Source organism: Zonotrichia leucophrys, chromosome 11, assembly GCF_028769735.1.
Source record: "Zonotrichia leucophrys gambelii isolate GWCS_2022_RI chromosome 11, RI_Zleu_2.0, whole genome shotgun sequence".
Lineage (NCBI taxonomy): Eukaryota > Metazoa > Chordata > Aves > Passeriformes > Passerellidae > Zonotrichia > Zonotrichia leucophrys.
In genome coordinates, this window is record NC_088181.1 from 885,701 (window position 1) to 900,466 (window position 14,766).

A 14,766-nucleotide genomic window follows, 5' to 3' on the forward strand; every position below is an offset into this window, starting at 1 on the left:
AGTCCCCAAACCCCAGCTGGCAAAGGCAAACACTCCTGCAGGAGCTACTCACGCCAGGGTCATGTTGTTGCTCGGGTCCAGCCCCACCTCGATGACGGTGGTGCCCTCGATGTCCACCTCCTTGCAGGGCGTGGTGTTCCTGCCCGTCACCCGGCAGGCCTGGTAGAAGCCGTGCGGCTTCACGCGCCCCGAGTCGTTGCCCACGAACACCTGCAGCACCACGGGCTCGTTGTGGCCTTCCAGCTGCAACACCCAGCGGGGCAGTTAGCACAGGAACCTCTGCTTTAGTTGTTATCATTCACAGCTGGCTTCCAAAGCAGCCTCAGTGCTGCCTGCCTTCAGACACAACCATCCCAGCTGGGACTCTCGTGTCTCCCACAGCCTCCCGTTCCCAACCCAACTGGGACTATTCTCCCTTCCCGCCAGCATCTACATCCACCAGCCAGCCAAGAAAGAGAACATTTCCTGGGCTGATTCCAGAGGTGAAGAGGTTTTGCTGCTCAATATGTGCATTCCAGGACCCCACCTTCATGCCAGACACATTCTGAAATCCTTGTGAAACCAGATTAGAATTTTCCAATAGTTGCAAAACCCCTGAAGGAGTCAGAACGGGATGAAAGGGAAGCAGAGGGAGAAATGGGTGATTGAATGGTGCAACCATCCAACTGCATAGGCCCAGCTTTCCTTCAGACATCAAAATAAAAATTAAAAATCCTAACTTGACATCTCCTATTTAAAAGGTAACAATGTCAGGATTCACTGAAATGCTTCATAAATAAGAGCAGGTCAGACATTTTAATATCCTCCTGCAACCCCATGTGCAAACCAAATTTATCCCAGAACATTTCAGCAAAAAATACATTCATTTCTGTAACTTCAACACCCTGGCATGAAATGGTTTGTGGCCTCTTAATGTTTTTTTATTGGTGGAATCCCACTGGTGCCACAGACTAAAAATACTCTGAGGTAAAAGAAATCCTGAAGTAAACTTGGACATTGCATTACAAAGGAAATTCTTCTTTTTAGGAAATAGTTAAGAAAAATACTCCAAGTGAAAAAAACATTAGATTGTTGCCAAATTCACAGGCCAGAGATGGAAATTCCTTGCCAGAGCATTCTAGGAGATAAAATGAGTATTTTATTGTTTCCACTGAGACACATTTGCTGCTCAAGGATTGCTGAGTGGCAGTGCTGAGCTCCAGGTTCAGTAGTGAGGAGATGCAAATGAGAGCAGAATCCTCTGCAGAATCTCTTGGGGGATTATTCCCTGACACACTAAAAAATGTAATTCTGAAGTTTGTAGCAAGATTGAATAAAGAAAAAAATAAATAAACCAGCAAATACTGGTAAGATCATCGTGTGCTCATGTCCAAGAGGAGCAAACAGCAAACGTGACTGTCACAGATGAGCAGAGCCCCAAGATCTGGGGCATCCACATGGGAACCAAGGGCACAGCCTACAACAAAGGGCTCAACCCTTGATTCAGGCTTGGTTATACAATTTTAATGTTGCACACTGAGTGTTGTAAGTCACCAGGATCAGTTTTGTTTAAATGGCCACTGAACCTGCTTCCCTCCTCGGCCTGTGTAAGGGCCACGCGCCGCAGCCGCCCCCAAGCCCGATCTCTGCTGAGCACCAACATCTTTACACTGCTCCTCCCCACCTTGAAACCCCACAAACTAAACAAAAAACTCCCTTGTCTGTAACGTATTTTTTTCCCACTAGCTCAGATTTCCTGAAGATTCACTGACTCATTTGTCTGTGCAGCCCTAGCAGAGTTTTATCTGCAGGGTATGAACTCCTCTGCCTACTGGTAAAGCAAACTGGAACTTCCAGGAATTCAGTAACATGAGACTCTTCCAAAGAGAATTTTCACTGATGGGTGCTAGAGGGTAACTGGGAAAGGAGTTAAAAGGAAATTCAGATGAACAAAGGCCCATTAAGAAAATCCACATAAATGAGCACTAAATCCCCATAGCAACAGGCCGATATGAATGGATTCTTTTCTTATGAAACTTTACTGGAGTTCTGCATTACTCAGGAGGACTGAGTGAAGGGCTGCTGGTGTTCCTAACACTGCTGAACAGGACTTTGAAGATAAGCCTACTTCTGTATTCTCTCAGCAGCAGTCAGCACAAATTTTAGGGCTGTGTCACAAACATCTCCTTGTGGACCTGGTAAGTTAGTTTGGGCTGAGAACTGCTTTGCTGCTTTCTCAAAGTGACATAACTAAGAAAAAATAATAAAATGTCTTTCACCCTCCTTATCTATATGATAACAAACCTATCTGTCTACTCACTCAACCTGCTTGCCACACTCCTCCCAGTGTGCCCAGTGTGCCATTTGCCATGGTGCCAGTGACTCTCAAAATCATGTGGGAGGATATTTAACTTCAGTTCTTCTGTTTGCCACCCTAAGCCTTGCTCCTGGTAAGCCTCTCTACCATTTCCATCAGGAAACCTTCCCAAGCCCTCAAGTTCTCCAACTGCTTTCCCCAGGCTACAAGGGAAAGAAACAAGACTTGGAAATTCCCACTCTGTGCATTCATGTGCAGTCCCTGGAGGACAGAAATGTCAAACATCTCCTTGCAATCTCCTTGTGCTTCTCCTCAGAGCAAGAGGCCTCCAGCACCTGAATTTTAAGCATCAAAGTCCATAGAGTAAACAGGCTGCAACTGTCAAGTGTGCACATAAATGCTGCCTCATTCCTTGCCCCCATTCTCCAGTTCTAATCCACATCCAGCTCCACCTGTACCACGCTAAACACACTGAGCAGTACGGACTGTAAAACACACCTCAGTGAGAGCTCCATGACTCACTTGAAAGTCACTGTACACAGCAACTCAGATACTGCTGAATTAACAACAAGAGCAAAAAACACCAAGCAATTGAAAAAAAAAATACAACAAAACCCAAACATCCCCTTTACAATTTTTTTTTTAATGAAAACTGTTTTTATGCCTTTACTACCACTGGACAATGCTGCCCCACTGTCACCAGCCATCAAACAGCCAGAGCATTTCACTATCTCACTTTGGTAGGTATGGAATGTCTCTGCATTCACCCAGCCCATGGAACTGCAGCCTAACAGGACGTGCATCCCAGACTTTAAATCCCTGCCTTGCCACGCAGCTTCCCTCCTGCTGTAACTCTGCGGTGCCAGCAGGACTCGTGAGCTGCAGGAAGAGATCCCCTGCAGCCCTGCAGCCCAGCCTGCCCCTGAGCACTGCAGAGCCCGCCCTGGGCAGGAGTGCCCTGGCCAGCCTACCTTGACGGTGGGAAAGCCCTGCTGCGTCCGGTCCTTGACGGAGCCCCGGCTGCCCTCGGTCAGGTACCGAGCCCTGTGCTGGGTCTCCGGCTGCACCATGATCTTCAGCTCCTTCCCCTCACTCTTGGTCGGGTACTGACCACACAACATTGGGGTCTTCTTCCCTCCAGCTCCCTTCTGGTTCTCTGGTGCTCTGAGAAGTCAAAACACACCATCGAGAAGATGTGAGAAGCAGCTCCCCGGTAAAAACACTCCAAATCACAGCAAAGCTACAAAGGCAAAGAGTGCGTATTAACTGGTGGAAGATTTGCAGTTGGGAGCAAACTTTGGAATTCTCTTTCTGCCAGAGGAGACCTGCAGGAGGAAGAGGAACGGTGCTTCCCTGCCTCCTCCATCCAGAGCACATGGGAACTGCTTTTCAGAGAGCAAACATAAAGGAAGGGAAAAGCAATTAGCATTAAACGATGTTAACGAACAGAAGGCGGTTCATAACCTGCTTTTTCAGAGTCTATGACACAGCCTGAACAAGCTGCTTTGCTGCTGTGACAAACACACACGTACACACACACTGGATGGATTTAAGGTTAAATGACACTTCTTTAAACAGGAAAATAGCCTCATGCCTGTCTCCACCTCAACCTGTACATCCATGCAAACTCCAGCTCCAACTGCTGTCTAAACAGAGTGACCAGTTCATGCCAAAACCCAATTAGTTCTTGTTAAAGCTCTGGCATAATTGCACCAATGTTAAATCAGTGTATGCACAAGGCCTTTCTTTCCAGGTGGGTTCCATAGGATGTAGTGGCTTGTTCTCAGTTCCATAATTAAAACCAGGATGAAGGAGCCCTCCCAAGTCTAGCAGCACATGAGCCACTTTGTGTTCCCTTTAGAGCACAATGGGAAATAACCCTTGATCCTGCTCACACCAGGATTTGGTAACGAACCTGAAGACCAAGAAACTCCTTTCCCCCTAGGAAATGTGAATGTGCCACAGTACATGATGCAGGCAGGGAAAGGGCTCCATGATTCATGCAAATGTCATATTCTTTCTTCCTAGCAAAACATGGTTTCTAACAGCTAATGCCTGGGAAGAAAGCAGTTTTAAATAACAAGTGTGGATTGCTTAAAAAACAAATCCCGTTTCAACGTGCAAGTTATTGAAGTAATCTATCCAGGATTTTTTTCCTTCTCAAAAAAGGGGAAAACATTTAGTTTCAAAATTGTTCCCTGGGAGCTTTGCCACTGCATGAGGCTCTCCCTGACCTTCTCAGCTACACCTGACAAACACGATGCAGCCCCTTCCTCGAGCTCTGGCTGAGCACAGAGCAGCCCCTCACTCCAGCCCTGCCCCTTCTCCTGCCCAGGAAAGCTCGGGCACTTTGCCCCTCACATCTCACAGCCCTAAAGCCACGGAATCACAGCACAGGGTGGGTTGGGAGAGACCTTTAGAGATCACCCAGTGCCACCCCTGCCATGGCAGGGACACCTCCCACTGTCCCAGGGTGTCCCAGTGTCCAGCCTGGCCTTGGGCACTGCCAGGGAGCCACAGCTGCTCTGGGCACCTGTGCCAGGGCCTGCCCACCCTTCTTGTAAAAAACTTCCTCCTCTGACCTACACTAAATCAACCCTCTTTTAGTCTAAAACCATCGCTCTCTGCCTAATGCAACGCATCCTATTTGTCACACTCTTATTCTCATTAAGCCTTCCAGAATCTTTCACCACACATAAAAAAGGGTTAAAACAGAGAGAGTTGGTGCTTTGGATGACTTCCATTCCCATTTTCTGTCCATGAAGGTCAAGCACTTCACTGTGGACAGCCCAGCCTCAGCCCTGGCTGCCTCCAATACTTATCCTCAACCAACACCCAGCAGAGGGAGGAACTGGATAAACACTAGCATAAAACACTGCAAAATAATATTAATACCATCTTACAATAAAACTATCTTCCTGCCAAGCAGTCCTGATTACTCTGCTCAGTGTGGTCACTGGGCAGACTGGGATACAGGTGAATTTTGAAGGGAGATGTTGGAGAGCTGGCCATCAAAATGAAATTCACCTTTACCATTCTCAGTGCCACGTTTCAGCAGTGACATTAACACTGACCTGTCCCCTAAATCCCAACTACCTTAACTGTCAGCATATTCATATTTTATCATGATCATATTTATGCAGAGAGATGCTCCTCACAATTATTTTGGTCTTTTCTCTAAAAACTTCATCATTATTTTCAGACAACTAGCCAAACCTGGAGGCAATTTAAACCCTTCACCAGAACTTCTAAGTGGTCTTTGTCCTCAAAATACAGGATGAATCACTTAATACATCCTTTCAATGAATGAATTCATTTTAATTCAGTTAATTCATACAGCAAGTATTCACACTTGTACATTTCATATGCACACATGACAGTTACCAGACAAAATATCATCTAATCTAGCACTTCTATCTCTTAAAAGGAATAAATGTAAGTGGCAAATGCTATGAATCTACTCAAACAGATCTCCTGAGGAGTTTGGCCTGGTCCTGTTCTCAGGGCAGACCTGAAAGTGAAAGTGAGACCACGGAAACCTGAGTCTGCCCTGAATCACCACCAATTCATCCCCTTCTGAAAAGGCTTTCACAAATTCCAAGTTTCCACAGGAATATATTCTTTCTCTTCCTGGCTTTTGACAACAACTGTCTCTTTAGGGGCAAATGCCATTTCCATTCACCACGGAGCACAGGAGTTTTCCTTGCTCTTTTCTTTAAGCCAAAAGTAAATGAACTCCCTTGGCTGAGCTCCACCAGGCTGGGAAGCTTTAAAAACTCCAGTCACTACGGTGACCCAGATTTGTACGGCCAAGTCTCCATATTCCAACAGCAAAATTAAGTTTTCTAAGACCCTGGCCACTTCTTATCCCAGTGGTTTATTTCCAAGGACGGTTCTGTTACTTGGGAGTTTTCCTGCAGTTCAGTTTGGCCTGAGACACATAAGGAAAAATATTCCACCTTCTCCCCCTGTGCACTCACAGAACCCACGGATTTCCCTGGTCAGCCCAGTGGTTTTGGGGGATCTTGTTCTGTTTTCAGACCAAGATCTCACATATATTTTCATGGTTTACAAAACCTCCCTGAGATCACTTACAGTGGCACAGCTCTTGTCTTTCCATCAAGCTTTTCCTTCTGGAAGGACCAGCCTGGTCCCTCGGAGCTGGGGGAGGCACCTTCCTCATCCCAAGCTGCCCAGGGCCCACCAGGTACTAATATTTCCCTTCGTGACCATTGATTTTGGCTGGTGAGAACCCCGAGGCCAGAGGCCACCATGCCCAGGAAGCAGCAGCACACTCAGGACATGTTCTCAGAACTGCTTTTCACAGTGAAATTTTAAGTATGGAACTGCACTGACCCTGGGAATACAGACTCCAGGCTCTTTCCCTTTGGGATATGAGAAGTTCATCATCTTTGCCATCAGTCAAATTTTAATATTCACCGTTGCTGTGATGAACGTCAGAACGTACTGCAAGCACAGACATAAAAGTGAAACCAAAATGCACTCCTGCCCCCAAAAAAGCCCAAAATAAAAGAGCCAAATCTATCCATTTGACCCCTTTAAAGGTACTAAAGAAGCAACAAGTTAAAAAAATAAAATAAAAAAAGAAATGCATCAACACACTCTTGCAAACTGATGGAACTGTCCTCTTTGAGCAGCCACTGGAATGCATTTAGTGAACAGTGTGAAGTGGGAGATGAGGGGCCACCACCCAGGCGTGCCCAGGCAGACACACGCACACGACCCAGAAGCACAGAGAGAAACAGCATTAGAGATTTATTTCTGAAAAAATCAAATACAGAAGTGAATTCACATGGAAAAACCAAAAACTGGTTCACCATATTGTCTTAACATTTCGTAAAAAAGTAAAGCAAGTGATAATTTAAATGATGAGAAATCCTAATGAGACATTAACCATTAGCTTCTACTCCCATCCCTATCTCTATTTGACAAATAGAGCAGCAGGTGAAGTGTACAGACTGAAATCCTCACATAAAATCCTGCAAAAAAACATTCAGGGTGCACCAACTCCACTCTGCCTTTCTTTTTAAATACATTTTCATTGCCATTTTATAAATGGAATTGTGTGGCCTTTAGGGAATTTCACTTAAAGAACAGATGAGCTCATCAGCGCTGCATTTAATTGCTGCAGGAGAGTTTAGCTTTATCTTCTAAATAAAGATTAACAAGTCTAATGAGAACTTATGACAGAATCATGGAGCGGTTTGTGTTGAAAGGGACCTTCAAGAGATCCAGTTCCACCTTCTGCCATGGGCAGGGACAATTTGCACTATCCCAGGTTGCTCCAAGCCCTAATGCCCAACCTGGCCTTGGGCACTGCCAGGGATCCAGGGACAGCCACAATTCCTGGGGGCAGGAAGAACTTATCCTGGGCTAGGACATGACGGGGACAGCAGAGAATGGAGGGGTTTATGTGAGAACCTAAGCAGAACATTTGCCGGGGCACGGGGGCACTTTTATTAGTTTGGGTTTACATATGGAGATAGAATGTTTTTTTCTTTTTAAAAAAAAATTAAAAAAAAAAAAAGCAGATACCAACCCATTTCCTGCTTTTGAGTTGCTTTTGCTGTCCGTGCTGAGCTGAGAAAGGACATAGTGAGGCGCTTTGGCACTGTCGGCATCAAAGATATCCATGTTGGACTCTTCGCAATCTCGGCGTTTGATCCCTGGCCTCTGCTTTGGGTTGCGCTTGCGCGATTTACGTGGCACCTCAGTGTTATCATTGTAGGAACTGGTACTCATGTTACTGAAGTTGGAGGGTGAATCCTCCATCCACATACTGCAGCTCTGCTCTGACTCCAATCCACAGCCCTCATCCTGGCAGGACATCCGGCTGTTGTCCAGCAAGTCCTCGGGAGGTGGCGAGATGTAGAGGACAGTGTGGCGCTTCGGCGTGGCCGCCGGCGGCGGGGCTGCGGTACCGGGAAGCTGCTGCTCACTTACCCCTCGGCTACTTACCCCCACGGCCGCGGAGCAGCTCTCCACTTGCATAGCCTTGCTGTCGGTGACTGAGGTAGAGTAAATGGTAGGGCTGGAAGAGGTGGTAAAGGAGCTGCAAGCACCGCCCATGGAGGAAGAGGAGGGAGCTGAAGAAGCATCTGCGGTGTACAATTCACAAGTAAATACAGGACCCGTGGCGCGGCGTGCGCTGGCTATAGCAGTCCCAGTGAGATCAAGGTGATTTAGGAACCGATTGCTTTCCCCCAAGAAATGTTTGGAATTTGGTTCAGTTTTGGAATGGAAGTGCTTAAAGCAACACAGCCTGGCCAATGCTTTGGAAATGTCCAAACGAGTCTTAGCACCATCCACTGGAATCGAATTTTTCTTTACGACTTAACGTTAATTCGTACAAATGGCTGCGAGTAAACAGAGCTTTCATTGCCTCAGCTGGACTAATTATTGGTGTAGAAGCCATTTCGTCTAAAATAGCCCCAAAGCAAAGTGCTTATAATCCACATTCAATGCCAATTAAACAATTTATCGTTGGAAATTTTTAATTTTTTTGTTTTTGAAAAAGATGGGACTGTGCTTAGCCACAAAATATTAAAATAAGTTTCTAACCTATGAAGCAGAGAACTACAGGTCATTTTTAATGCAGACACTCCCTGCTTCAGAGGCAAATCCTGGAATAAAAATATGAGAAAATAAATGAGAAAAAGAGCTGCTGATTATTCCATCATAAATGAGAAATAAAATATAAAATCAACTGAGTTGGTAGGCAAAATGGAACTGGTATCAGTCACTATGAGCGAGCTGTTGATTTTGAAGGTTCAGAACAGGGATGAAATATCTGTGTTGGAGACACGCTGGTCCAAGGACTGGGAATTTCTGTAATTTGACTTCTTCAGTCACTGGGACCAATTTCTCTCAGACTTTATTGGTCCCTTCCACAGAGATGGCTTGGGACAGACCTCTGAAAAATTCACATTAAACAGGAGATGTCCAACACTGTGACTACAACTTCTGCAGAGGTCCCAGAGCTCAATTTGGTTTAGAAACATGAAAATTATTACACCAAACCCCTGAAGACTTCTGGAGAACACCACTGAAGAATTTTAAAAGACAAATCAATGGCATACATAAGTTAAATATCCCAGAGGAAGCAGGCCATTCAAACATTTGTATTTATTTCAATCAGCTGTAGCTCACTGAGGAATAATTGAATTTTATAGTCAGATTTTAGCTTTCTGTGAGGAGACCCTGTTTTCTGTATTTCTGCACTGCCACCCACACCTGACAAACCAGAAGCACTGAAATAACCTAATTTTGGAAACAAATTGTGCATTAAATATATACATAATAATCCAATATGTTTGTTCAGGTATTAACTGCTGTCATACAGGTAAATCTGTTGTAAGAGGAACATGATGTTTTCTTTTTTGCTTCTTGAGATTTTTTTAAAATCCAAAATATTACAACAGTCTCTCAAGTCTAATTAAAAGATTTATAGACTGATGGACTGTTAGTCTATACTGTATAGTCTGTACTGGTTTAGTTATTTAAAAGTAACAGAATGAAGCATATTCAGTCATGATACATACATTTAATTAGCAGTAAAACTCAACCAACTTGCCTACATTGGGAATTACTGGGAGTATCAATGACTGATAATAAAGACTTTTTCAACCATTACTGCTTCTTACAGCTCTCCTGTGCTAAATGAATGCAAAAGCAAACTTGCACCACTTCAGATTGTCAAATTTACAGGTCATTAGTTTATCAATAAACTACTCTGCCTTCCCTGAGCCTCCCAGTGAACCAGGAGCAGCTGAATGATACCAGTTCCATTTCCCAGCTTGTTCTTTGGCAAATACAGTGGCTGAAATTGGAGAATTCAGTCACTTTGCATTCCAATTTAAAGGCAAATTTCTCCTTTCTATATCATGCATTAAAATTCAATGCTTCTTTCAAAAACATTTATAGGATTGGCAAGAACTATCAAATCTAGGTATTCATTTCAGTGACAATATTTAGAGCTGATTTGCAGCCACTTTGAGTTGAGACAGCCCAGTCGGGGTTTGGGATGTTTGTTTTGGTGAAGAGGACGGGTTTCCATCCACCATCGATACCTCAGAGGAGCAGGAGGGAGCAGTGCCCAGGGAGCCCTGGAGCGCAGGAGCTGCAGGGCTGGGGCTGCAAAGGCACAATGAGCTCGGGGCAGGGACAGGGACTCGGCCATGGAATCTCTGATGGAACACACTTGGAACAGGCAGCAGGGGCTTCGGCTGCAGGATCCTCCTCCAACAGATTAAAGGCACATTTACACAACCACACCAATCCTTGCACACTCCGGGCTCAGCTCTGCGCGGGCCACGGACACCAAGCACTGCGCTCGGCTGGGGCTTCAGTGCATCTCCTGGCCAGGAATGCAAAACCTGCACCTTTCCCTCACTTTCCTAGGGAAAAAAATAAATATATCACTGAACCAAATGCTTTTCAGCACAAAGCTAAAAGAGCTGGTGATGGTAGTGCTGTTTTAGGGTGCAGCATTGTGAAATATTATCATTATGGCGATATCATCGTTATTGCTCTCCAAAACAATTTCTACTCCATTCTTTTTCTATAAGTTAAAAGCACTTATATGTATAAATACATGTATGTGGGCTTTTATACTTTTAAAAAGTAAATAAACATTGTCCATTATAAATTGGTTACACTCTCCTCCATTTACCAGAGATGCCCCTGTGCAATGGTAAGATTAGATTTTGGAATAAACCCAAATTCAACAGTAATGGCAAGAAAACCTCTCTTTAGCCTTATATAATAAATCAATGCCATTACTATCCATACGTAAAGTATGATAAATATTACGGCAAATTGAATAAACTGGCTGTATTGGAACAGTCAAATACACAGATTTAAAAACTTCTGGAGGCATAAATTAGAAAAATTAGTAATTGCTTCAGTTACATTTTAAGTTATGAAAATAGTAAGAAACAGTGAAGTCTGTGTTTTCTCAGAGTATGCAGGCCTTGAGCCAACTCATCTTCCTTTGAACTAATAAATAAACTGGGTCAATCAAATAAGAATTCACCACATTACTGCAATGAATAAACAGTGCTTTACATGGCTCCCATTTGGGTCCATCATTTCATTCCAAAGCCAGTGACATTTGTATCTGACACCAACAGAGATTTCTTGGATGAACATGCTGCATTTTGGAAAATAAGTAATTCGGTAATTTTAACTTGTGTTGCTTTACAAGGTGAGAGCACACACACCTTCCCCAGCTTTGAGCACTCCTTTTATTTTACTTTCTTTAGACACAGATTAATGGGCACGGGCACAGGTGGCTCATGGTTTGCAATTTAACAGTGCGTGCAATGACAAATACATAGATGTATTTTTAAGTGAGTAGGTACATTTTGAAATAGAAGACTGAATATATTTCATTTAACACAGTCTCAAAATCAAACTTGCTTTTCAGAGCAATGACACTGAACAGAAGCCAAGAGCTCATCATGGCAAGTGTGCAGCCTCAGGAATAGAAATGAAATGTGCATCAGCATCACAAGGTGGGGTTTTTTCTCATTTTTTAAACAAAAAACAAGAGAAAAGAATATTCCACGTTAGAGCAACTGTGATCACTGTTGAAACTAAACCTCCTGAAGCTCTTCACTGCCATCACTGTAACATCAAAGGGAAATGGAAGAAGTAATTCAGATTTTGTTGCCTGTGCCACAAGTTTTTCTCCCCTAAAAGAGGTAGAATTGTATCAATCAGTCCAGCACAAGGACTAAAAGTAAGGGAGCACACAGAAAAGAGTGTCCCTGTGAGCAAACCAGGGCAGGCTTTTTCTTTTCAGTACCAAAAAACCAAAGAAAATTTATTACCTCCTGCATCAGCAACCAAGGCAATGACATATTTTCTATATCCTATTCTCCTGTGAAGTCAAACAAGGCATTCAGCCTCTAAAAAAAAAGGTTTGGAAAGGCAGGAGAGAGAAAAAAAAAATCACTACTTGGCATTAAGGGAGTCTTTTTAGGTAACACCTCTGCGGAGCCAATCCTGAAATCCTTGTTCACTCTTTTCAAATACCCTTAAACACAACAAGGATTACCGAGTCCTCAAACAGAAACAGTGTCCTGATGACTTTGCTTTTTAATTGCAAAAGCAAGTCATTTCCCAGACTGGAAATCTTAAGATTATATAAACAAATAAACTGCAGATATTTTTGGTTTCACAAGTTTTCCAGTCACCTGTGCATGGACGGCCAGGACAAGCAAAAAGCCATTAAAGAACTAATTTCTTTCTTCTGAACTTCCCCTGCATTCCAGGGTATCCTCTACGTTCTGTGCAGAAAACAAGTGTCAAAAATGAAAACTCACCCACAGGGTGAGGATTAAGTGGTGTATAAGCTTAATATGCGAAGTATAACTTTGATTAAATGTGTTGATTTATCTAACATGTCATGTCCTTGGTAAGATTTTTTTATGTTAATTGGTTTATTTGAACCCCTGGACACAAAAGAACAATTTCAGGACAGACCCAGAAGGAAACTGCAGAATTTCCACCATCAACCTTTGTGTTGTCAAAGGTTTCAAAGGTAAAACCCAGAACTTACAAAGTGGCTGCAAACCTGCTTTCAACACCTCACATGCCAAACTTGGGGTTCTACTTTTCTTCTTCTTGTATTACTGATGTCATGTCAAAAACTTTTCCAAAAAGTTTAGTTTCAAATCAGTATCAATCCACTATTCAGAAATAAACAAAAAAAATTTTAAAAAAATTAAAAATAAAAAAAAAAGAAAGAAAGAAAAGAGACTTATGAAGAAGTCTGAAAACAAGACCGACCTATACCCTGGGTGAGATTGGATGGGTTAAGTGTCTCTGGCACTATTTGTCTTCACTATTGACAGACACTGTCACACAACCCACCACTCGATGCCTGTCTCTGAATGGCGAAGCTAGAATGCAAGTTAAGTGTATTAATAGAGAAAAAAACTAGCATCCCAGCAAATATCAAAAAGCAATCCAATTCACCAGTTATTAAACACACTCAGATTCAAGATAGGTAGGTTAATTTAATTTACATTAAGCCCAACAGTGTAAATTCCCCTTTACAATCCCATGCTGACCCAAGCAGTGTATTATTATACTTTGGGTAAATACATCAATCAATGGATTTGTTATGACTCCCATTATTCAATTAACACTCAAGTTTAGGTATCTAAGGAGGACTTTTGTTAGTTAGTGGCTCACACACACCAATTCCATGGATCTCAGCTCCTTCCCACTCAGTGTAGGGCTGATTCCAAGCCAGCAGAACTCTGGGACCCACAGCTGCTCCCTCAAGCCCTGCCTGCCCTCAGCACCTCCCCAGCTCCCTGCAGGAGCTGTTCCATCACTGGGTTTGGCCAGGAACACCTCCACCCAAGAAACAGACTGTTTGATCTTTTAGATACACGGGTGGGTTTTCCCTAAGAAGTCAAGAACTGCTCTTGGCCCTCACGATGCTGCTACAGGAGGAGGTGCCCAAGCCGTGGCACAACAGGATCGTTCTTGCCCCTCACGACCTTGGTTTTCCATTATTCCTCATGGAACAGGGAATTCTCCTGCCACAAAGTGGTTCTCAAGTCTTTCTGATCTAATAACAGCAGCCATTTAATGCAAGAAATTGCTGTAAGAAAAAAACCTCACGGAATGATGAAACAGTTTCTGTTTGATTGAGCAGTTCTAGAAAATTGGGTGCACTGACTGCATGAAATCCATGAAGACTGAAAATAAATTTAGAAAAAAGATGGGAACTAGATGTGAAATTCATGAAGACTGAAAGCATACAATGTAGGAAAAAGATATGAACTAGACATGAGCACCAATACAAATGTGGAATTCTAAGGAAGCTCATGGAGCAGGAAGGCCCTCAACACGCATGACTCCATAAAACTGGAATATTCCAACTCAATTTAGAGAGAACACACCTAAAATGTTTCCATCAAATGGAAACAGTAAGAAAAATCTTTATCTCTGGCACTTCCCAGCAATGTTGTCTCACCAGAAGTGAGACAACCGGAATGATGAAGGAACCTCTCCAAGCTGAGCTGACCCTCACCAAGCCTGGCCTGTCCAGCCTGGGCTCCAGCACGGCTCCTCTGGGCCATGAACTTGCAGAAGAACCACCTAAACCCATGCAGAGCAGCAGAGGGTGAGCTCTGAAGGAGCCTCAGGGTCTGCCTGAAGCTCAGGGTGTGACACAGGAGCATTTGGTGAGTGCAGCAGGCAGGCTGCAGACTGAAATCCCCGGAAGATCCTCCTGGAAATGACAGGAAGGCACTTCCAGCTGCGAGGGCGGTGGGAAGAGGAAGGGAAAAGCCTACAAAGAAATGGAAGTTTTTATACAGGCATTGGGGACCAACTACAAAGAAGAATCTTTTTTTCTGCTCATTTGTTTACAATCGTAAGCCCAGGATAAGAGAACTGGGGACAGCACTGAGATCCCCTTTGAAATG

General features: G+C 43.7%; 1 protein-coding gene across 8 annotated transcripts in view; it reads right to left on the reverse strand.

The window, feature by feature from the left end:
* NFAT5 (nuclear factor of activated T cells 5) overlaps positions 1–14,766 on the reverse strand; it is a 54,438-nt gene that overhangs the window by 17,932 nt on the left and 21,740 nt on the right. For 3 of the 8 annotated variants that reach the window (XM_064722913.1, XM_064722912.1, XM_064722911.1), the window contains exons 3-5: positions 7,857–8,415; positions 3,268–3,460; positions 53–243 (exon numbers count right to left, since the gene is read on the reverse strand). In XM_064722913.1, the coding sequence (XP_064578983.1) occupies positions 53–243; positions 3,268–3,460; positions 7,857–8,415 (943 nt within the window). Of the gene's footprint in view, positions 1–52; positions 244–3,267; positions 3,461–7,856; positions 8,416–8,878; positions 8,941–13,111; positions 13,222–14,766 lie in introns of those variants that run through there. The other 5 variants (XM_064722918.1, XM_064722915.1, XM_064722919.1 and 2 more) reach the window with 5 other exon arrangements.